Source organism: Penicillium griseofulvum (genome assembly GCF_001561935.1).
Source record: "Penicillium griseofulvum strain PG3 chromosome Unknown contig_12, whole genome shotgun sequence".
In the NCBI taxonomy this organism is placed as follows: Eukaryota; Fungi; Ascomycota; class Eurotiomycetes; order Eurotiales; family Aspergillaceae; genus Penicillium; species Penicillium griseofulvum.
This window is the reverse complement of record NW_024467435.1, coordinates 173,079-195,732: the sequence shown is the minus strand read 5'-3', so window position 1 is coordinate 195,732 and position 22,654 is coordinate 173,079. Positions and strand designations below refer to the sequence as shown.

Below are 22,654 nucleotides of genomic sequence, written 5' to 3'. Positions count from 1 at the left end.
TATTGACAATTTCAATCATTTTCACTTATCACAGCAAAATCCCAACGCCAATATATTAACAGAAAAGACAGACGCTCGATTCGAGCACGTAAAAGGCATTCTGGCCTCATAAGCATAAAGCAGACCAACATACGCCGAATACATAAAACAGACATGGCCGAACAGAGAGCGAGAATGGGCCAAACGTAATGGTATAATGGATATTCAGATAGGCCAATCGGGAATCAAATCCCCGATCCAAGATAAAAAAAGAAAACAATCGTATCCATCCACACTCCTAGTTCATCTGTCCATCCCGAATACGCAAGATGAAGTTAACAACCACAGCGGCGAGTAGGGCAATGGCGAGGATGGTAGGACCGAAGCGATCATCGATACCGCTCTGCCCGCGCCGACGGATACTTTGTGCCCGCCAGTGGAATGTCACTAGCGCGTAGATCATTGCGCCCATTGCGATGACGGTAAAGAGGGCTGCGGAGATGCGACCGATGCGATCGCCGAAATTGAGGAGACCGACGGCTAGACCGCCCAGGATGACGGTGAAGTTCAGCCATGAGAGGAAGGTGCGCTCGTTTGCGAAGAAGACTTTGGGCTCGACGCGGGTTGGGAGGGCGATTCGCTTGCCTGGTGCATCGTTAGCTGTGCTCGAGGTGGAGACTGGTGTTGGTTGGGATGGGGGTGTGGTCGTTCTGCTTCTGGTTGGTGATGTTATCGCGGTGTTGGTCGGCGTAACGCTTGGGCGCCAACACTGCAATGACAGGCACAGTCTAGAAAAGCAGAATAACCACACAGCAACCAACACTGGGTGGGGGGTCTAGGTAAATTGACTCTCGGGCTGAGCTGTGGAGCTGCTGAGGTCGGAGGTCGTCGGACTTACCCGGAGCGGTTTGGAGGAGAGGTTGGCTAGACATTGGATGTGTAGATATTGGGATTGAAGATATTGTAAATTGAGGTATGGACAGTATCAGAAGAAAAATCCAATTTCAAACGAGGAGGGAGAGGCAAATTAGCGCGGGCAGGACAGTTGAGAGCTTCTTGTTCCGTACTGGGACTAGCGGATACAGCTCTCTCGCACGTGCGCCCACGATTTGCTGAGAGGATCAGGTGACTATATAGAATGGCCCTTTAGGTTTTTTTAATTTGTTTTTTTTTTTTTTTTATATGTTGTATAAGTAAGGAGTTTTAATCATATCATATTCCTATAAAGCTTGATCTTAAAACTCCATCTCTTGATACTCGAATGCCCCGAGAAATGAAGCACGCGACTAAATTACTATCAACACATATCATCCGAATATCCTCCGAATCAATAGGAAAATGCACTTATGACTCAAGATTGCATTTACAAGATCCTTTCTCACATCTTTTCCCGATGTCGCCCCGAGAAAAATGGGTCGGCAAGACTTTGTTAAGACTTCCGAGCCGATTTCACGAGGCCCGAGCACTGAAGGTCTAGAATAGGCCCACTTTTACTCGGATGGGATAATATTCGCGATATGTCTTGTTCAAGTATAAAACACGAGAGCTAGAATACTAACAAGACTAGGTCATAGTCGCCTTACCAGCCCTAAAATCCCAATCCTCGCGAATCAAATCCGCTGCTTTCTCCGCAACAGCGTAAACGCTACTAGCAATATTGCCAGAAACATTGTTTGGGAACACTGATGCATCCGCAACACGCAGTCCCTCGACACCCTTCACCCTCAGTCTACTATCCAACGCATCACCCATAGCAACAGACCCGCTAATATGGTACTCACCAGCAACGAGATCATGCACTGCTTGTCGGGCCGCATCCATATCCTGCAAGTTGACACTGGGCTCAGGGTACCTGCGCTGCAGGATGGAAGACTCCAAGTGCTTTGATTCGGCGACTTTATCGCCCCAGCGCAGGAACGCCGCCAGAAGGGAGATGTCGGCTGGGTGGCCGCCGTAGTTGGGGTTGATGACAGGGGGTTTGGTTGGGTCTGGATGTATTAGTATATCTTGATCTGGTATAAAGGTTTCGTGTTTAGTTCTAACTCACCTGCACTCTCAATATGGATAGTTCCTCTAGCCACAGGGTACTGGATACAAAGCGCCAAGGTCAAACCAGCCAGCTGATCAGCTGAACGCGGTTCAATTATCTTTGCTTGATGACCTATGGCTTGCGGATCCATGGAAGCTGTCACGGTAACAAGCTGCATATTGGCAGAGTGGTCACTCTCCAGGTGTGCAATAGTCTGCGCGAGCTGTTTCGCGTGGAACGCGCTAGTCGGTTTGATATCACGAATGCTCTGGATGATATCGGCCAACTCTGTCTCGGAGAGGATTTTCTTCGCTGGGAAGAAGCCCTGCATACTGCATATAGAGCTGAGTGGCCCACCGCTGGTTTCGGCATACTGCTTGCCGGCAGCTTCCATTGCCTCAGGCACTTGGGACAGAGTGTCAAGAGTGACAACGCCGGGGTGAACATCTAACACGCTGAGGGTGATGGCGTGGTCTAGAACATTTGCGCCGATGCCGCTATTGGCGACCTTGCACTCGACACCTGCGGCTTTGAGGATCTCCGGGTCGCCGATTCCCGATAGCTCGAGGATCTGGGGGGACTTGAGTGTCCCACCGCTGACAATTACCTCGCGCCGTGCAGAAACTTGGTACTCCACTCCGTCGTGTGTGAGGCTTACGCCGGTGGCTTTGTTACCGTCCAGTACGACACGGTTGACGAGGGCTTCACAGAGGACTTTTAGGTTCGGACGAGTCGCACGGTTCGCCTCATAGTATCCCCGTGCGGCGTAGCTGCGTTTGCCCTTGTTCGGACCGGTACGGGCCACTGCGCCGAGTGTGTGGTAGAAGCCGATGTGATCTCCGCTCCATGGGTCGATGGGCTTGCTCGTGATGCCGGTTACGTCCTCACAGGCTTTGATAATGTCATTCTCTACTGGTGGGATTGTATCATTGAAGCCGGTGCGGACGGGCCCACTGGTGCCGTGGAATTCGCCTACTAATGGCATTGTAGAGCGATCGGTGATGGATTCGTCGATTGGCTCGAGAGTCTTTCCATCTCGTTAGTTTGATGACCGGAAAGGAACCAGATGGAAAATGGAAATGCTGAGATCCTACCTGATGCTTTCGCATATATTGCTGCATATACTTTCCGGACCACCCATCGTCCTCTAATATCTCCGCCCAGTCGTCATAGTCTTGCGTGGATCCTCGCACGTACATCATATAATTGATGCCGCTGGATCCACCGAGGAGCTTTCCTCGTGGGATATGGTGGGTCAGGCCACGATTGCCTTCCTATATCCCCAGGAAAGCAGTTAGCGCATTGAAAACAGAGATGCAGTGGAGTTCAGAATAAACCTACCTGTGGTGTTGTATACATACACCAATCATACTCAGGATTCTCAAACATTTGTGAAAATGTAGCAGGAGTATCAACCAACGGATCTCCAATGAGATACTTGCCCGCCTCAATAACACCCACGGTTATATCAGGGTTCTCACTGAGGCGTGCTGCGAGGACGAGTCCTGCAGTCCCGCCGCCGCAGATGACATAGTCAAATATCGTGCGGGTGAATTCCTCGACGGGGCAGGTAGGATTTTCGGCCATTATGTCTATGGTTCAGACTTGTTAGAAGAGCGTTACGGTGATCTACAGGTTAAATAAGTACGAGAGGGGTAACGAATGCCAAATTCAGGTTGGATCAACAGCGGGGGTGAAGTTTCAGCTCCTATGTATACTAAAACAGACTAGGAGAGACTAAAATATACCAAGAGACACTAAAAGATCCTCTTAAGGCGCCCATCTAATGAGATTCAGTGAGGCTTAGACTCCGCAGCCATCGGGGAAATGCGGGGAAAAGCCCTATATTGTAACTTATATTGTGCATTCTGCAGACATGTCATACTCTCATACCAATTTAATATTTCTTCACCAAATTCCAGATCAAGAAAATCCATCCTAAATCCCCACATAGCTCCTGTTTCCACAAACCTGCAGCTGAAACGCCCACTATACCCTTTGGGTACAAGACTCTATCATCTATGGATATACTAGTGAAGTAATCCGTATGTTGTACTCCGTATTCACTCCGGATTTAAGCCGAATACTGAAACCCCTAATCGATTGAACTGGCCATGAATTCGCCACGTAACCTCCATAGGATCCGCCCAAGAAGAGAAGATAAAGATTGGTTAAAATCGCCAAGTTTTGTTGTCAGCCGCGTCCTGCAGCTGCGCGGAGGCCCCCCTAATTACCCACTAGAGCCAATTTGTTGTAGGATCAGCGGCAACTGCGTGCCCTCAGCACTGCAGATCGTCCCCGTTGGCAAAGCCATTTTTTTAGATCGCGCCGATCCTGCCAAAGCGCAAAATATCACTGGCCAGAAAACATACTTCTAAATGTGACAGGTCGCCGATCAACCGCCCATATAACGATAGTAGATGCTATTGGTGCTACGGTCGACGAAGGTGGGGGAATCTTTGAATCGTGCTGTTTGCGGCTGAATAAATTACTCCATAATCTGGTCCGTCTTGTTGTTTATCAGCCGCACAGTCTAGTTGCGTAGGGTATAAAGATTCCGCTCACTGCTCAGAGACCACCTCATCTAGGAAGGCTTGGCGGTTGACAAGAAAATCCACTGATGTACACGCTCATTGGCGGCAATTCTCAGTCCCGACCAGTCGAGAAGAAAGGGATCGTATATTTGTGTAAATCGCTTCAAAAATGCTATATGTGTAATGTATTAGTCCCACGAGTCATCCATGCGACTGCGTTCCAAAATCCTAGATGACCCAGTCACCACTTCAGTTCTCAAACTTTCATCTTCCGTTGCACCCAAGCAAGAGCCCTCTCCCACCTTGGATCTCCAGATCTCAAAGCAGCAAACAATTCCAATACCAGAGCTCTACCCGAATCTCGCGCCCACCACCGCTGCTCATCAAGCTCCCTCAACAACACCCCCCAATACATAAGAATCAGCAATGAAAACGGCTGCCGACACCGGAGGCTATCGACGAAGTCCTTGTCAACAGCCGCAAGCCAAGCAAGAACCGGCGCCGGATCTGCTGAGCGCGCAAACTTAGCATAACAATGCCTCAAATGTGCAATGACATTCTTATTAATGCCATGCTGATTGGAATAAATCCCAATCATGACCTGATCATTCAACGCCGCCAGATGCGTCAGCGCAGCCTCCGTATCTGGATCAAGCTCGGTAGGTGTCTTCTTCCAATACTCGCCCTGCGAGAATAACTCAAGTTTAATCCATGACTTGCTGACTTGCATGATTTTCTTCACGCCCTGCAACAGCTGGAATAGTATCACGATATTCTCTGTGATACTGGTGGATTCGTCTTTCGAGACAATTAATCGGGGTGACGCGATGCTAATCGCGATCATAACGATCGAATGCGCGAATACCGCATCGCAGTTTTGCGGGGTGATGGTATCGATCGCATTACGGAATGGTGTCAGGCTGCGGTTGTAGTACTGCAACCCTGTTTCGTAGTACTTGAGTGGTCCTTCTGATGGCTCGCATGTTGTTGCGATATGCATTGAGGCTAGCGCCAAGATCCCGCTCATCAGGTAGTTATGTTTGAAGGCGAGTTTTGGGACTGTTATTTGCCATATTTTTGTTTCTGACTTGCTGATGCAGAGACTTTCATATGTCTCTGTTGCGAACTTGTGTATTAGTTCTAGATTGTCGATACCGAATGAGTTTGTTTGGGTCGGCGTCGGGATTGTTGAACCGGCTGGACCCGGCATCGCTGATACGGGCGAGCCATGACCATCTAGAGACCGGGGCGCGGGTGTTGAGCTGGGTGGGGTAAGATGTGGTTTAGTGCGACGAGCGGCAGCGACTTTGAAGTATGTGCATTTTAACTCGCGGGTTGTGCAGTTTGAGCATGGTGGGCCCTGCTCGTCACATTTGACCCGCCGGGCTCTGCATTGATCGCACCCGTTGCGGGATTTGGTATGGGCGCGGAGAGGCATGTTTAAAGTTCATTCATGAGCCCAATCATGAAGACAAGTGTGTATTTCGCATGAATGGGAGAAATTACCCGGGACCTTTGGCATGTTCCCCCGTATCATGTGACCCGGGTCTAGAACAATTTGGGAAGTATATGGGTCGAGTTGGGACTTAGTATTTGTATTTTGTAGGATTTTGTGGGATCTTATGTGATCTATCCACATTCTCGGCAATATTGCTAGTACGGAGTACTGAAATTGCATTATTATATGCATGTGTTGTTGGTACGGACCAGATACCCTTGGAATATATATATCCGAAGGCTTAGCCGCTCATTGTCATAAAGCTATTATTAGACATATGATAAACATCAAATCCCAGCCGCTCTGATAATTCAACCGGAATTTGAAAAGAAACCGCACTCAAATCAGAACCGCAACAGCAACAAGACCAGCAGCCACAGCACCAATAATGCCACTGGACATCTTTTGAGCAGCGCCATCGTAAACAGGAGACGCGGAAGCAGACCCAGTAGCAGAAGAGCTACTCCAGGGGCTAGTCATAGACCGAGAAGGAGTAGGAGTAGGCATAGTCATATTCTTCTTGCCACCCATACCCATAGCGGCCATACCACTCGGGGTACCCAGAGCCGTTTTCTTTCCAATCTATCAATACAAGCAACATCAGCCCTGCGAAAAGGGGCGAGGAAGCACCCAACAAAAGATACCAAAGGCAATTTAATTTACCTCGATGATGGCAGGACCAGCAACAATATTGTCATCAGTCGCCTGCTTGTTGCCCTTGGTCAGGACGACATAGCTCTGTCCCGCAACACCCTTAGGAACAGTGACAGTGAACTTTCCATCACCCATAGACTTGAGAGGAGCCCAGACTGGACCAGTGACGGTGATGAAGGCGGCGTGGACGTCGCTGGTACTTGCGTCGAAGCTGCTGCCAGTCATAAGATGTACTTGCGAACCTGTCATGACGGCGTCCATCGAGGTCATCATGAGCGAGGGGAAAGCCTTCACGGGCAGTGCACCGTTGCTGGAGGGGCATGAGGCGATGAAAGGAGAGGCGACCGTGTACACCTCGTTGAAGCCGAGGGGGTTATCGAAGGCCTGGGCGAAGGGGACTTCGCCGACCGCGGCACGCAGGTACGCGCTGTGTCGTGCTTCTGTGGTAAGGATGCTGCCGGCGGCTGTTAGATAGGTATCGCTCATGATGGAGGCTGCGGCCCCGAGGTAGGCGCTGACTCCGACACCTGGAGAGGTAATTAGTGGTGATTGTTGGTATCGTTGGATGTATTCTTACCCTCAAGAACGCTGGCAAGGGCTAGGAACCCGCTGACATCGGTGGATGGGAAGTTGTAGGTGCATCGGGCAACAGGAGAGGCACCGGTAGCTAGAAAACGTTAGAGTAGTGTTCTTTAGTTTGCGGGTCGAGTAACAGGGACCTACCCTTGAGCGCGGAGGTCAAGAAATCAACATGCTCCTTCTCATCGGAAGCAACCTCCTTCAGGTTGGCGTAGAAAGGGTCCTTCATGCCGGCCTTGATGAAGTCCTCCTGTGTGTAGTTCTTGAGGCCCTCCGCGTAGAAAGATGCCTCAAGATGCTCAAGAGTGAGGGCGTAGTTGAGGACGTTGGCTAAAGAAGAAGAACATTAGAGGATGAAAAGCTGATTAGGTAGGGGGTGACATACCATCGCTGATAGCACGCTTCGAGACAGGGCTGGCGTTGGTAAGACCGATAGCAGCCCCGGTGAGAGCAAGATTAGTGAACTTCATTATGTGATGGTAAAACTTTGGAGATATTGTTGTGCCTGGATTGGAAGTATGACTGTAAATGAAGGACAGTCAAGCTCATTCTCAGGTAGAGGGACATGTCTTTTATAGCTGCCTCACCGGCAATTTGGAGATCCGAGGTATGAACCCTTATTCTGGGCTCAGCCATTGGAATCACCTAGCCAAGGAGAAACTAGTTATTCTTTTCCTTGTTTTGTAGGTTTCCTAGCTGATATATGGTTGACATCTCAGGTGCAAGACTGGGATCGGCGGTAGGGATTCCAGATCGAGAGAAAGGGTTGGCGGAAGATTCAGATCGATGTGAACAATAACTCCGACAGGGACAAGAGGAAGACCCAGGTTCCACAAAATATTATCTGCAGGAACCAGTGTGGATCAAATCTGGGGTACTTAGGGAACTGTCCCTGGGTAGATCATGCCTAAAGGGTAATATAAAGCCAGAGCTTTGCATACTAAAGAAGCTTATTGAGTTCTCGGGCTTATAAGTGCATGATGTGATGGCGATAGCGAGACCGAGATCGAGAGAGATATAAAAACTGGGGATAGCTAGAGCAAAGATCCTAAACGAGAACGAGACCGAGGGCGGGAGCGAGACCGAGGCGAGCCCAATTCACCAAATCACTTTTCTAAAAGAACATGTCCTATCGCATACTTGAGGTATATCATGTTGTTCCTTCCATATATTGGCTCCACGTAAATTCGCATACAACTTGAACCTCTCCTAGGCGACTCCTCTTAAACTGATTGTTGCTTCTTCAAAGGCTGCAAATTACCCTTAGCTGGCCCCTCAACACAAACTCCATCCTTGCTAAACCGACTCCCATGTACAGGGCAGTCCCAGCTCTTCTCGGTATTATTCCAACAAACAACACCCTTCATGTGAGGACAAAGTGCACTGCGCTCGTGTACCTCTCCATTTTCGTCTTTGTAGACCGCGATCGGCTGAGAAAAGCCTTTATTCAAGACCCCGCCTGTGCCGGGCGCCAGATCTTCAATATCCGTGATATCGGTTTGTAGGAAGCGCTTGTACTGCGAATTTATCTCAAGATCATGACCGAGCATCGATGGAAGCGATTTTGCCACGCTGGCCATGCGACGCGGGTCGTACAATTGACTCCATGGATTCGTCAACCCTCCGATTTCGTCGGCGATGAGCTTCCCAGCCAGAACACCATGCGTAAGTCCATTGCCACTATCACCGGTGACAATGTATGAGTGCTTAGAGCCTTGATTCTTTCCAATGTACGCCATGTAATCAACAGGCTCGAATATCTGGCCGCTCCATGCGTAGTCCACTGACCCAGCTCTAGTGAACCGGGCGCGTACCCATTGTTCCAACTCTGTAAAGCGACCGCCGGTATCTTCTTGGCCGACTTTATGGTCGCAGCCGCCAACGACGAGGTAGTCATCCTTATCGTCACACTCTGTAAGACGAAGATACTTGTACTGCTCGGCCTGATCGTAAAGTAGACAGTCCTGGATATATCCTTTAGGGACGCGGATTGCGATACAGTAGGTACGATTGTATTCCATCTGGGCAATGACAGCGAGCTTCTGCAAAGGAACACATGTTGCCTGGACGGCTTGTTTTGCGGTGACTTTGTGACCATTCTCTGTTTGGATAGTGACTCGTTCGTTTCCGAAACCCAAGACCTCGACTCCTTCTTCGGTGAGTGACATGACTCGGGTATCCGCGAAACATTTGAAGTTGGGCTGTTTCCTCAGCCACTTAACAACCCCGACGAGGTACTTTGTTGGGTGGAATGTGGCTTGATTCTCGAAAACAGCTCCGCCTCGCTGGTCCAGGCCGCCGTCCCAACCCTGGACTTTCAAGTCATCGTGGAAGCTCACTGGTAGGCCAAGATCCTTTGCCAATTTGACCTCCTCCCTCAAGGAGTCGATCTCCTTTTGGTAATCTGGATGGTCCACGGTGTATTGGGAAATTTCGTACGCTGGGAGATGGCGGAATTCACATTCGATGTTGAGGTTCCTGGCTATTTCTTCCACTCGGTTCAAGGCCCAGGTATGGCTTTCCGCGGCAATTCGCGCATTCTCCTTGCCGTGCTTCTTGGCTATTTCTGTGTATCCATCATCTAGAGCGTTGGACAAATGGCCACTGGTACGCCCGGACTCTCCAGAAAGTATTTTTCTTGCTTCGAGCAATGTGACATTTAATCCGCGGTTGACAAGTTCATAAGCAATGGAGATTCCAGCGATTCCACCTCCGACAATACAGACATCCGTTTCAATGTCTTCTTTGAGGGGTGAAAACTCAGGGTGTTTGGAGTATGGAACTTGGTGAACCCATACCGGATCTTTCTCGCCGGAGGTGTTGAGAAATTGGGCAACTGACGACATAGTAGCAGCTGCTGGTTTAATATTGGATAGATGATTGGGTATCGGGAACTGCTTCAAATGATCGGGCTTGTGGTGTGCTTTCGGTCGCGCAGTACTGAGCTTCGCGATTGAATGGAGAGTCGAGAGAGGAGCAACGTATATGACCCTGTTCAAGCAAGGCTTCAATAAGCGTGTTTGTGGTCTTAGAGTGCACAACATGAGCTCTGTAAGAATTAATATTGTCTGCAAAATGCGAGCTTCATCTGTCACCACTCATGGGGTTTTTATTATTCATTCTCATCTTTGTAGGTATGGTTGATGACGTACAAAACTGTCATTATCATTGGCGTTACAAACTCAACCTGGAAATGAAACAGTTGACGCCTTGGACAAACTGGTATACTATGTGTAAGTAGATCAAGTTAGTTCAAATTTATGAAGGAAATGGCAATTGAGGATTCAGGGTGACATCATGGAAGAATCTAGGTGAGGCCGAACAGCCCTGGAGGTATGCCCAGCCTACTTAAACAGGCTATACACCTCTGAAGTACCTTGGTTCCTATGTGTTCTACAGGTCTACAATCGCGGGGTAATCGAGTCACGCCTCGAATATCCATCATGAATTGGGCCATGATATCATAACGATGCGACTTGCTCTGTTAAGGGTGCGAATTATATACTATAAGGATATATCAATGTTGTTTATATGTTTTATAGATGACTTATCAACTATTGTGGCCACTGTCTAGCTAGACTGGTACAGTCTTGGAACATATGGGTTGATTATTGCAGATGGAGTTGAAACGACCTTCACTGTCGAGGTAATTGCATGATTTATTCTTATAGACTCACTTAAATATATTCTTTGCAGCATCCCAACCGGGTAAGGTGTCCGGACCCCCAGGTTTTCGCTCCATGAAACTATGATCTTCAGTTGCACAAGTTGGCTCCCCACTGTTCGTAGGTTCGACATCATTGGCTGCCAAATCTGCACGTTCCAAGTACTTGTGCTCGGCGCGTCCCGTCTGATCCTCCAGTCCAAGGAATTTGCCAGTTGTGCTCGCAGGATTGTTAGCCTGGCATTCAATTCAATTAGCTTCATGATCTAAACGACTCTTTCAAAGTAATGGTAAACACTGTCACTTACAGCAACATGGCCTAGTCCTAATCCTGTATCTGCTTTCTCAGTCGTTCCGCCTTTGACAAAACCGGGATCGCCCCAGCCAGATCCTCCACCGGCATTATTTGCAGGTGTGGGTTTGGCACTGGCACCTCCGGAGGTAGAAGTGGTGGGATGATTATTACTGCTGTTTGTGCCGTCTGTCATTTTGATAGAGTTGGGTGTGGACTGGAAAATGATCAAATAAGTCAGCTGTGAGAAGGGGACATGTCGAGAATATGATTATAGGCCGGCAAGTGGGTTTAGGCGTAGAAAGGCAATATGAAGTGCTGGTAAAAGTGATGGGGTTTTTACTTACAAGTTAGATGAAGAGATGGGTAGTTTAGTAATTGTTGAGAAAGAGAGAGATAAAAATTCAGGAGCATAACACTTTTATTCCTTTTGAGAATGAATCTTGCCACCCCTTGCTACTTCTACTTTACTTCATTTGTCGACCACGCACGACGTCATAAGCCATCTGATAACCCTTGGTTGCAATTGAGTTGGTGATCTTCTAGGTACAGTTCCTTGCTTTCCTTGTTAACACTGCACTTAACCTGTCTAAACTTGTCTATATCTTGAAAATTAAATTATAATCTGGAACATTACGATCTATTGGTGACCAATACCATGTCTTGACCGGTCCTTTCTTGAAATTCAGATTGGTTCATTACATTGAAATGATTTGCTTGACTTAATCCTTTGTCCATCAATGATGACATCTGCCAAGATTTACAACACGTTAAAATAAGTTTGGATTTCTTTTCCATTACATCCAACGAATACAAATGAATACAGATTCATATAGGATTCTAGAAGGAACAGAAAATAACTTGCTCAATTATTGATCGAGAAAAAAAAATGACCCCCTTTGCTCAGAACCAGCCGAGACTTTTGATTGCCTCAAACCGCCTTCCACTTTCCGTCAAGCTCAAGGACGGCAGTTATGAGGCAGTTCCATCTAGCGGGGGATTGGTGACCGCTCTTAAGGGGTTGAGTTTTTCTGACTATCTGTGGTTAGGCTGGCCCGGGGTCGAGATAAATGAACGGGACAGAGAAAGTGTGGATAAAGCCTTAGCCAAAGAAAATGCCGCCGGAATATACTTAGATGAGAGCTTAGCTCAGAGTCATTACAATGGATTCTCCAGTACGTGACCTATATTTTGGCTCTATTCACCACGCTGACCAGATATACATAGATGGTGTTTTGTGGCCCACATTACATTATCAGTCGGAAATGTCTTTCGGTAATGAGACGTGGGACGCGTACCAGCGTGTTAATGAGATCTTCGCTGATCGGATCAGTGAGGAGGCAGCGGATGGTGACTTAATATGGGTACACGATTATCACCTACTCCTCCTGCCACGTCTGCTGCGTGAGCGCCTACATGCGCAGAATAAAAGATGTCCTATAGGATTCTTTTTGCACACCCCTTTCCCAGCAGATGACTTTTGGAGAGGCCTCCCCGTCCAGAAACAGTTGCTTGATGGAGTCCTGGGTAGCGACGTCATTGGATTCCATACAGATGAGTATAAGGCGAACTTCGCTGGTGCCTGCAGTTCTCACATGTAATGTCCGAGGAGTACCGTTCAAATGGCAAGTGACTAACTATTTTACTAGTGGGGCAGATATTGAAGGCGACAAGATCCACTATAACGACCGTACGATCACCATTGATAAATATGTCGTGGGGATTGACTGCCAGAGATTTGCTTCTGCAATCGAGGATCCTGGGGTTCAGGCTAAAATCCAGGAGCTCGAGGCCCAGTACAAGGATAAAACGATCATAATTGGCGTGGACCGCATGGATTATACGAAAGGATTGCCTGAGAAATTGGAGGGCTTCCGTTTCTTCCTTGATCAACATCCTGAATGGAGCGAAAAAGTGGTGTTAATACAGATCGCCATTCCGAGTCGTGAAGATGTCAAGAAGTACCAGGACCTGGAGGAAGAAGTGAACAAGCTTGTGGGCCAGATCACTGGAAAATATGGTAAGTGTCTTCAGAAATTCATCCTGCTGCATGTCCACTTCTGGTACAGGGGCGTGGCAGATCTACAAATTTCATACTAAGGACTAAGCAGCTACTCCCAAATCGACACCCTTGCTCTACATCCACCGCTCGGTTTCTTTTGCGGAGCTTACAGCTCTGTATTCAGTGTCTGATGTCTGTCTCCTCACTTCACGCCGGGACGGGATGAACCTAGTTGCTTCTGAGTATGTCGCCTGCCAAGAGGCACGACACGGTGTGTTGGTGCTCTCTGAGTTTACCGGTGCAGCAGTCTTCCTGAAGCATGGCAGTCTATTGTTTAATCCTGCTAATGCAGAAGGCCTATCAAATGCACTTTATGAGGCTCTTACAATGGAGAAGAAGGAAAGGAAGAAATTGTATGAAAAGTTGCGGAGTTTTGTCACCACGAACACCAGGTTAGTTGTCATCTTCTCTATCATCCTTCCACCTCAAGTTCCTCCTGTCCTACCAGAGGTCCGCCAAAATTCGTAATTAGCAAAGCTAACACCCATTTTCAGTGCGAAATGGACGGAGACGTTCGTTGGAGAGCTGAATAAATTTCAGAAATAGATTAGGTAGCTTTAAGTAGTTCCAATGTTCTTTTGACATGGCAACTATTCTGGGTACAACCAAATCCAATAGTTATGCTCTTTTTATTATTACATATAGTCTCAGTACGGAGTAGATGATATGGGAACTTTCAATAGATGGGCGGCAAGGGGAGCTTTGTTGACCTAATTAGGAAAATGGACCTGATATTTCCAGTAGGGGTTGTGTATATCAGCGCCCCAGTAATAATTGGAATCTTGGCCCCTAACTATTGTAGGCAGTTCCTAGACAAGAAGCGTCAAATCAACACGCGACTCGGTCAAATTCAGCGCATACCGCTAGGACTAGTTTCCTTCAGCTATATTAGCTTCATTTTTACCCACGCCATTCTATTGGTTTGTGTAGGTCTAAGAGTGTTACAATCTACCTAAATCTCATCCCCTTATCTAAGAATATATGAGAGCTAAGACCATACGCTTTTGCCGCTCTCTGTAAGGCGAGTCTTCAATATGGCCAATGGAGTACGTGTGTTAGATTTGTACATACTGGCTCCAATCCTTTAGAGTGTCTACCTAAACCAGTTCATTGTAATCTGCACCCCAGCCGTGCTTTTGGGAACACCCAGGTGGGCCAAGGATCCTGCTTATGACCCATTGCGGAATATGGATAATGTTCCCATCACTCGTATAATATATGATAAGGGATGCTCAGCACAAAAATCCCAAAGAATGAATGTATGCAGCCCCTCCACAATGCACGCATTGTGCTTTGGAGTATATAAGCCTAGTAGCAGCCGGAACAAAAAGACTTTGGGTTCAAAAAGTCTGCCTCTTGAATCAACCAGTTGCCAATCATGGCCAACACATACTCGGGGAGGTCTGTGCCATTGATATTTTATCTTTTCACTCTTTTATCTTTTACCACGGGGGTTATCAGTTCTCCGTTATCCATAACGCCAGCACTGGGGAATTCCTCCAATCCTATCCAAATCTGTTCTTTAATACAACCTGCACGTACTGGGCTGTTTAAGAGAGAGGATAAATTAATTGAACTGAGAATCCTATCTCTTGGGGCCTCAATTACCTGGGGTGTTAACTCTGAGGATGGCAATGGCTATCGCAAGTACCTCCGTGATCAGCTTTGGGTTGATGGATGGTCAGTTGATATGGTGGGCACCAAGCATCATGGTAACATGCAAGACAATGTTCGTCAGTAAACGCATTTGGATATATGAATGATGCTAATCTATTATACTTCCATAGGCCGTTGAAGCGACTCCCGGGGATGTGATCACTGAAGTTCAACTAGCCGCCCGGGGTTCCTTCCCTTATAGACCAAACGTGGTCCTCATCAATGCCGGAGCAAATGATTGCATACTTCAGCTTGACATCCCTAATGCCGGTGCGCGCATGCGAGCCATGATCGAAGAAATTGTGCATTATGATGGCATGGAGAAGACAACCATCATCTTGTCAACTCTCATCCCATCTTTCCAAGCAGAGATTGCTACCAATATCCTCGCAGTCAATGAACAGTACCGAGAGTTGGTGACCGCAATGCGGAAGGAGGGCGTGTCAATCTCGTTGGCAGAGATGAATCCTCCATCGTCTGTTAAAGAAGACACCTTGATTTCGTGGCCGGTTGATTATACCGTGGGTGGCAAAGCTGACCCCATGCATCCAAACAATTGTGGCTACAGCAAGATGGCCAGAGTTTGGTACAGTGCCATAACGGATGCATACAACCAAAATCTTATTGTAGAGGCTAGTATTATGGCGGCCTCGGAACCCTGTGAGGATGGCAGTTGTAATGGGGCAGGGGAAGTGTATGCTAGACATTGATTAGTGCAAGATCCCAAATTCTGAGGGATTAATATATGATAATATTGATTTGAGACAGGTAAATCCACGATGCTCTAGATTATTGTAGTTACTGAAGCCACAATGGCCTGATATGAAAGGAAGTAAATATTTTTCCTAAAAAGGAAATAACCGTTGATATCAGATAATATCAGGTGACTATCGGCACCCCGCGCCAACCAATCGCCCAAAAAGAGTCTGGACCCGATTTTCCTCTCGGCCTATGTGACCACAATAATTTTCTGAACTACCCAATGAACATTGTCTATACCAAAATAAGTGGGGAATTTACATGGACGCCAGGTTTTCTGACACTTCACGTGCGATACCCGCCCATGGGGAATTTGAATCTTGATTTATGAAACCCTTCTTTTTCAACGCGACTTGGTGACTAGTTATGAGCCAGTAACTATTATGACTTCTGCAGGCGTAAGTGCCTTTCATACCCCCGAAGAAGATCCGGAGCGTCAGCGCATCCGTGATTTGTCGAGGTTTGTGGCGTTCGGTCTTTCTGTCCCACTGATCATCACTGATAATTGCCATAATAGATATTACTGTACAGTGGTTCAAGCATTCCCGGCACCTGATGGTACAAACTCTGAGGAGGAAGAGACCCCCGCAGCACCGACAGGAGATGAACAGCCCGCAGGTTGTGAGTTAGCAAAGGATATTACACTCAATGCACTCGCCCAGCTCGGCGTCCTCCGCTTCAATGCCAATCGCTGCTTCGTGTCCATAATTGACGGAGAAACCCAACATATCATTGCCGAAACGACAGGCTCAGTATCGCTGCGAGATAAGAACCGCCACAAACCAGGAGATGGTATCTATCTCGGAGCACGGTCGCTGGACCTGGTGTGGGGTGTATGTCCTCACACCGTCCGTTTGTTCACAGGCCGTGCGACGGAAAATATCGATACCAGCAATGTGACCGCCAATCGCACGCGTTACATTATCCGAGATTTCACCCTAGAGGATTGTTTCAAGGACCGACCTTACGTTCGAGACTGGCCGCACATGCGATTTTATGCTGAAGTTCCCCTATTCAGTGCATCTGGATACGTTCTGGGCTCTTATTGCATTGTCGACAACAAACCATGGACAGAATTCGGAGATGATCAGGTCAATGACCTCCAGGAAGTGGCAGATGCCATCGGATTACACTTGGAGAACGTGCGGATGAGGCAGGCTCATATCCGAACTGAGAAATTGGTCAAGGGCTTGACCAATTTTGTCAAGGATCATGTAGACTTTGATCCAGCAGAGGCCTCTAACCATGGCCGTCTTCAGTCTAGCGTCAATGCAGCGAATCTCGTACCACATGACATTGCCGCCACCACTGTGGACGCCAGCGACGACTCCGACACCACCCCGGTTCTTGATGCGCCATTGTGTCCCGCTGTTCAATGTGTTTCCCATGAATCCGGAAAATCAATTTCCTCGACCCTCGCCGGGGAAGAATCTATGTTCTTCTTGCAGGATCAGCACACCACAACTGAGCCTTCATCTCTGTACTCGGGTTTCTCAGATCAACCGATGGTACTGAGCCCCGGCGAAGAAAAGTCTCAGGGCGAAGCATTGAAGTCGGGAGAGACCACTGCATCTCAGGGTATCGATCAAAGCTTCTCGCAGTTATCATTGACGGAGAGCAAGCCCATATACGAGGGCATTTCGTCTATCTATTCGCGTGCAAGTGCGTTGCTCCGGGACTCTATGGATCTGGACGGGGTTGCATTTCTCGATGCCTGTCCAACTAATTTTGCCTTGTGAGTACCCCACTCTAGCTACCGAGTGGCATTTAATAACATTTGTTTCATCAGTGTACCTGAACAGCCCGAAACCTACGAGCCATTGACGGTTGCCGATCCCAGTTTCCCTGCTGCACCATTGCCTAGTCCCCTCGGAATGCCTCGGGTTGCGTCACAGGAATTCGACCTTCCATGTGATACTCTGAGTTGTGCGCTAAAGTTGCCATTTAAAGGGAATTCTGATCCGAATAATAAACCTAGCATACCACAGGGATTGCTTCAGCAAATGATTAAGGCCTTCCCCCAAGGTCAGATCCTGAGCCTAGATGAGACTATTGACGAGAGTGATTATCTCTCAACTGATCACAACACCCACACTTGTGCAAAATATCTTGCACGATGTCTTCCCGGTGCTAAATCCGCCCTTTTCCTTCCATTGTGGGATTGGAATAAGTCTCGCTGGCTTTCCGGGGTGTTGGTATGGACGACAAGCAGCTTCCGAGCGCTTGGGCTCGAAGAGTTGCACTATTTTAAAGTCTTTGGTGATTCTTTGATTTCTGAAGTTTCCCGAATTCATTGGGCAAGTACTGAGAGATCAAAATTCGATTTCATATCCTCTGTCAGCCACGAGCTTCGTTCACCACTGCACGGGATACTGGCGAGTGCTGAATTATTACATGCCACCACTCTTAGTCGATCACAAGAAGAGATGGTGACGATGATTGAGAAATCTGGATTGACCTTGCTGGACACAACGAATCATATGTCAGTTGACCCCAGTAAGCTTCTTGGATCTAGAAATTGTACTAATATGTTCTAGGTTGGAATTCTGCAAAGTCAACAACTTGAGACACTCGAATACCCTTAATGAACTTACCTCGGAAAATGACACGGCCAACCTTGTTTCCGATTTTAACATTAGCCATTTGGTGGAAGAAGTTGCAGACATATTGTACACCGGTCAGCGAGCACCTGAGCAGGTGAGCCAGCTCGCTAAAAGGATGTCATCCAACAAAGAAGCAACCGATTCAATCACCAAGGATTCCAGCGCACACAGCCAGATGTCTATTGTCATACGAGTCGACCAAACGGACACTTGGATGATTCGGTCCTTTCCAGGTGCCTGGAGAAGAATCGTGATGAACCTTCTCGGCAACGCGATGAAGTGGACAACAGCTGGCTTCATCGAAATCGCTTTATCAAAGGCGAGGGACAGATCAGACTCCCAATCCCCCCTTGTTCGCCTTTCAGTCACTGATACCGGCCGCGGAATCGCGCCCGATTTCATCAAGCACAAGCTATTTGCCCCATTCTCGCAAGAAGACCCGCTGTCTGAAGGTGTCGGGCTGGGCTTGAGCACGGTACAGCAATTGGTTATGTCGCTCGGGGGGCATGTGAATGTGAGGAGTGAATTGCGCGTTGGGACTCAGGCCGATGTCTACATCCCCGTTCAATACCTACCGGCTAGTCTTGGTCCGGAGGATAGCCCGGCTCCATCAACTACTCAGCCAGGAACCACCCCGATGCATGCATGCCTAGTAGGCTTCAATGGTTACCCTGATCTTACCGAGGCACCCACTGGAATACTCACTGTCGAAGGGAAACGAAACCTTTCCATTCAGAGTGCACTGGCAAACATCTTCATGACAAAGATGAAGTGGAATATCTCTCTGGCTAACTCTATCGAGGAGGCTCGTGGCCAGGTCATTGTCATTGAGCAAGAGCTACTCAGACGAGCTATGGATGAAAATAACCAACGTATCTCCGAACTTGCGGCTCAAAATGGCATTGACTTCTTCATTGTGCTAAGTGGCAATGTCCCAATCATATTGGACAGTCTCTCTGTCAACATAATCCGCGTCGCCCAACCGTAAGTTGCAATTTATCAATTCTTTTGGAATGAAAACTAATTTTTTCTGCAGGTTCGGACCACAGAAAATTTACAATGCTGTTGAAACAATCATGAAGTGGCGCGAAATCCAAATACCAACCGCGTCACCTACACCCAATCGTACTTCCTCCCCCATGCCTCCTCAGACGCGAACGGAAAATAGCTCAGACTCGGGTTCAGGTTCATATATCCCCGAGAAAGGGATTCCCGAGCCTTCGAATGAATCAATGAGCTCATCCAAAGAAGTGGACATCACCACACCTCGATCTCCCAGCAAGGAAGCACTGGCTCATGTACTCATTGTGGACGATAATGAAATTAATGTCAAGGTACTGTCCCACGCCGCTTCCCAGGTCCGAAGTCCACTAACACATACAATAGATTATGGCCACCTTCATGCGCAAAATCAACTGCAGCTACGACACAGCCCACAACGGCCTCGTTGCACTGGAGAAATACAAATCCTCCAACTTTCACTACGACTTCATCTTAATGGATATCTCAATGCCGGTGATGGACGGTCTCGTCTCTACGAGCAAGATTCGCGAATTCGAACGCGAACATCGTCTCAACCCCTCTTGCATCATGGCTGTCACTGGAGTTTCCTCCACTGGCTTCCAGGACCAGGCTGCTACGGCTGGTATCAATAACTATCTCATTAAACCCCTCTCCCTTCGCGCTCTTAAAACTCTTATGAACCTTGCATGATACCATTTGAATTTCGGATGGCTGGTCCTATACCCTCCTTGCATAGCATGGTGTTGGGTGCTCTTTTTCAATTTTCAGATCTGTATTCGATTAACGGGAATACATTTCGATTCTCAGTTTTAATACATATTTTGACTGATTTGTCCTCAAGCTGCTCCAGACCCCTACCACGTACATAACGTAATTTGATAAATGTGACACATGCCAAGGATCCCCGGATTTCTATACGGACAATCTTGGAATAATCCCTGTAGTTCTGTGCAAATCATATCCCTCGGATGTCTCTGCTCCGTCTTGGCCTTGCCAATACTTACCCCTCTCTCGTTAGTCGTGCATGTTGTGTATGTTGTACATTATCAAGAAAAGCTCAAAATGAACTACATACTTGCTTCAATAGCAGGTTCATGAAGTCGGGAGCAGTGTTGTATAAACGCATTCAGAGGACTCCCCCAAATATAACGATATAATTTGATTTATTTTGTTGTCATTTATTAATTTAAGTATAGCTCTAAGAATAAGAAACGTCTTCCACGTAGCTAAAGTGGAGCCTGTCGCAGTGTTGCATTGGGCTAGGGTGTTGAAGTCCCATTATAGTCGCATTGGGGGAGTTGAAAACCCATCAATCGTGTTGCAAGGGGCTGTGAGTCGCTCGGGCTTTGCGTCGCATGGGTGATGTTCAGGAATCAAATCTTCTCTAGAATGAGCAGCACTGCCTTGTCGCCGTGTCCCTTTACATAATCTATAAGTTCCTCAGTGACGACCTTCACCAGGCCCTCCGCCACCAACTTCTCAACCTCAGCTTTAAACCCAGCAGGCACCCAGATCTCTTCCAGGATCGTTGAGACAACAACGCCCTGAGTCTTGGTGACCCGCACAAGTTCCCGCAAAGCAGGGTCCGGTCCGACATGACCGAGAGTGAAAGTTCCCACGCAAGACACGAGATCATATGTTCCGTCCGTCTTTCCAATCGGTCGGTTCATGTCCGCAACTGTGAGGTCTCGATAGATGCCAGTCTTTCTTGCGACGGAGAGCATAGCGGGTGATAGGTCGATGCCATCGATTGCTTTGGCATTGGCCATTGCAAGAGCCACTCCCACTAGTCCGGTCCCGCATCCGGCATCGAGTATCACGCTGTTTGAGGCGCCGCCTGAGAGCCCGTATTTGATGGCGGCTTGGGCGACAAGGACGGGGGCAACGTAGTCTTGAGCACTGTCTCCGACTTCATCGTCATATGAGGCTGCCCATTTTTCGTATAGAGCCATGCAATCTTCGGTGCTGCTGCTGGCACGGGCTTGACTGAGGTATAGTTCGCTGGCGGAGCTTGAGGCCTTGGCCTGGATTGGGGTTGGGGCTAGCATCGTGAGGAATCGAGGTTTATCAGGGGGGTTGGATGTTGCGTTTTCTTGGGAAGGGTTGGGAATTTTCGGTCTAAGAGATTAGAATTGAGTGAGTAGTTGTCTGGTTCTAACCCTCTGCCGTCTGCCTTCTTATAGTGGATGTCAGTGCGGACATGGCATAGACATAGGACATGGTCCGGGATTAATGGCGTGATGCGGGGTTAGTGAATGGGCCCCAAAAGAGTGATGTTTTGTCGATCGATGATGTCGGTGGAATATAAGTTTCAAGTGAGCTGAGCCTAGGCCTGGGCATGATGCATGTTCCTGCGGTAAATATGTACCCCTCTAGACTGCTGGTTTGCTCCCGAGGTAATCAAAATACCTCTATTTTAATCAATTTATCCCTAGATTGAAGATATAGCATCCGGATTGAAGCAGCGGTTATGGCCTTCGATTCGAAGCAGTAACTTAAGCCGTACGAAAAGACCGGGTAAATTCCATGAAGTAAATACAAGTCTCACGACCCTCTTTGAAACACTTTCCAGTCATACCATGCCAAGGGAGAGTTTGCTTGGCCAATCATCAGATTTAGTCTAAGCATGCAGTCTGTTCTCATCCAGATATCCCCAATCAATCAAGATTAGATTGACATGGATGAGGCCCCACCAGGTTGACCACTAGGGTGTCGATCCATTCCTATATAGGATAAGTTTCATCTTAGCCTCAATTTATCCCAAGCCCAAGTGATGGGGTAAATGTAGAATGATCAACCTCATTTCTTTTCCCGTATTTGCGTGTAATGCATCTTTGCCTAGTTACCATTGGATGTTACTTTCTCTAAGTTTGAAGTTTGCATTGCATCTTGTTTAATCCAATAATAGTGAACCCATGAATCCGTGATTCGGAGTGAGAATAATAATTTGCCGCGGTAGCCAGTGAAGATATATGCTCAGTGACGATTCCAGTCTGTCGGACTCCGCATAAGCCCTATTTGTCGATTGGCAGATCACGTGACATTAGTTAACTACATGCCAATGTTGGTTAGTTGTATGACATTCTCCTACGTGACCTTGATTATAAGGCTTCATGGCTTTCCTACCTTTTCTGGAAACTAGTTATTTGCCAAACATCCCCCTCTTTCTTCATAAAAAATCTAGATTGGGACCAAGAACTCAGAGAATGACTATGCATGCTATGTGAATGCACATGTGATGGATCATGCCCTGATATTGAACGGCGTTGACGACCAGTAGCTTTTCTAAGCTAGAAAGCACATAGCAATCAGCAGACTGTGG

General features: G+C 47.7%; 8 protein-coding genes across 8 annotated transcripts; 2 read left to right on the top strand and 6 right to left on the bottom strand.

Annotated features, from left to right (window-relative positions):
* Nucleotides 1–277: 277 nt before the first annotated feature.
* PGRI_089580 (putative vacuolar transporter chaperon Vtc1) lies at nt 278–911 on the bottom strand (the record flags this gene model as incomplete). The annotated part of the gene is made up of 2 exons (XM_040796671.1): nt 278–624; nt 878–911. The coding sequence occupies 2 exons, from the start codon at nt 909–911 to the stop codon at nt 278–280; spliced, it is 381 nt and encodes a 126-aa protein (XP_040650101.1).
* Nucleotides 912–1,542: 631 nt separating this feature from the next.
* PGRI_089570 (GMC family oxidoreductase) lies at nt 1,543–3,595 on the bottom strand (the record flags this gene model as incomplete). The annotated part of the gene is made up of 4 exons (XM_040796670.1): nt 1,543–1,967; nt 2,027–3,035; nt 3,103–3,282; nt 3,350–3,595. 4 exons carry the CDS (start codon nt 3,593–3,595, stop codon nt 1,543–1,545), a joined length of 1,860 nt encoding a protein of 619 aa, XP_040650100.1.
* A 1,203-nt stretch (nt 3,596–4,798) lies between these two features.
* Nucleotides 4,799–5,980, bottom strand: PGRI_089560 (Zn(II)2Cys6 transcription factor domain-containing protein; the record flags this gene model as incomplete). Its single annotated transcript, XM_040796669.1, has 1 exon — nt 4,799–5,980. The coding sequence occupies one exon, from the start codon at nt 5,978–5,980 to the stop codon at nt 4,799–4,801; it is 1,182 nt and encodes a 393-aa protein (XP_040650099.1).
* A 399-nt stretch (nt 5,981–6,379) lies between these two features.
* PGRI_089550 (ferritin-like domain-containing protein) lies at nt 6,380–7,743 on the bottom strand (the record flags this gene model as incomplete). The annotated part of the gene is made up of 5 exons (XM_040796668.1): nt 6,380–6,622; nt 6,704–7,221; nt 7,272–7,361; nt 7,418–7,603; nt 7,659–7,743. The coding sequence occupies 5 exons, from the start codon at nt 7,741–7,743 to the stop codon at nt 6,380–6,382; spliced, it is 1,122 nt and encodes a 373-aa protein (XP_040650098.1).
* A 753-nt stretch (nt 7,744–8,496) lies between these two features.
* Nucleotides 8,497–11,425, bottom strand: PGRI_089540 (FAD-dependent oxidoreductase; the record flags this gene model as incomplete). Its single annotated transcript, XM_040796667.1, has 4 exons — nt 8,497–10,109; nt 10,264–10,322; nt 10,951–11,174; nt 11,246–11,425. 4 exons carry the CDS (start codon nt 11,423–11,425, stop codon nt 8,497–8,499), a joined length of 2,076 nt encoding a protein of 691 aa, XP_040650097.1.
* Nucleotides 11,426–12,494: 1,069 nt separating this feature from the next.
* Nucleotides 12,495–13,759, top strand: PGRI_089530 (trehalose-6-phosphate synthase; the record flags this gene model as incomplete). The annotated part of the gene is made up of 3 exons (XM_040796666.1): nt 12,495–12,826; nt 12,879–13,249; nt 13,341–13,759. 3 exons carry the CDS (start codon nt 12,495–12,497, stop codon nt 13,757–13,759), a joined length of 1,122 nt encoding a protein of 373 aa, XP_040650096.1.
* A 910-nt stretch (nt 13,760–14,669) lies between these two features.
* PGRI_089520 (CheY-like superfamily) lies at nt 14,670–20,022 on the top strand (the record flags this gene model as incomplete). Its single annotated transcript, XM_040796665.1, has 9 exons — nt 14,670–14,692; nt 14,873–15,020; nt 15,079–15,607; nt 16,103–16,166; nt 16,224–17,441; nt 17,496–18,188; nt 18,244–19,293; nt 19,346–19,643; nt 19,696–20,022. The coding sequence occupies 9 exons, from the start codon at nt 14,670–14,672 to the stop codon at nt 20,020–20,022; spliced, it is 4,350 nt and encodes a 1,449-aa protein (XP_040650095.1).
* A 683-nt stretch (nt 20,023–20,705) lies between these two features.
* On the bottom strand, nt 20,706–21,380 carry PGRI_089510 (class I SAM-dependent DNA methyltransferase; the record flags this gene model as incomplete). The annotated part of the gene is made up of 1 exon (XM_040796664.1): nt 20,706–21,380. One exon carries the CDS (start codon nt 21,378–21,380, stop codon nt 20,706–20,708), a length of 675 nt encoding a protein of 224 aa, XP_040650094.1.
* Nucleotides 21,381–22,654: the final 1,274 nt, after the last annotated feature.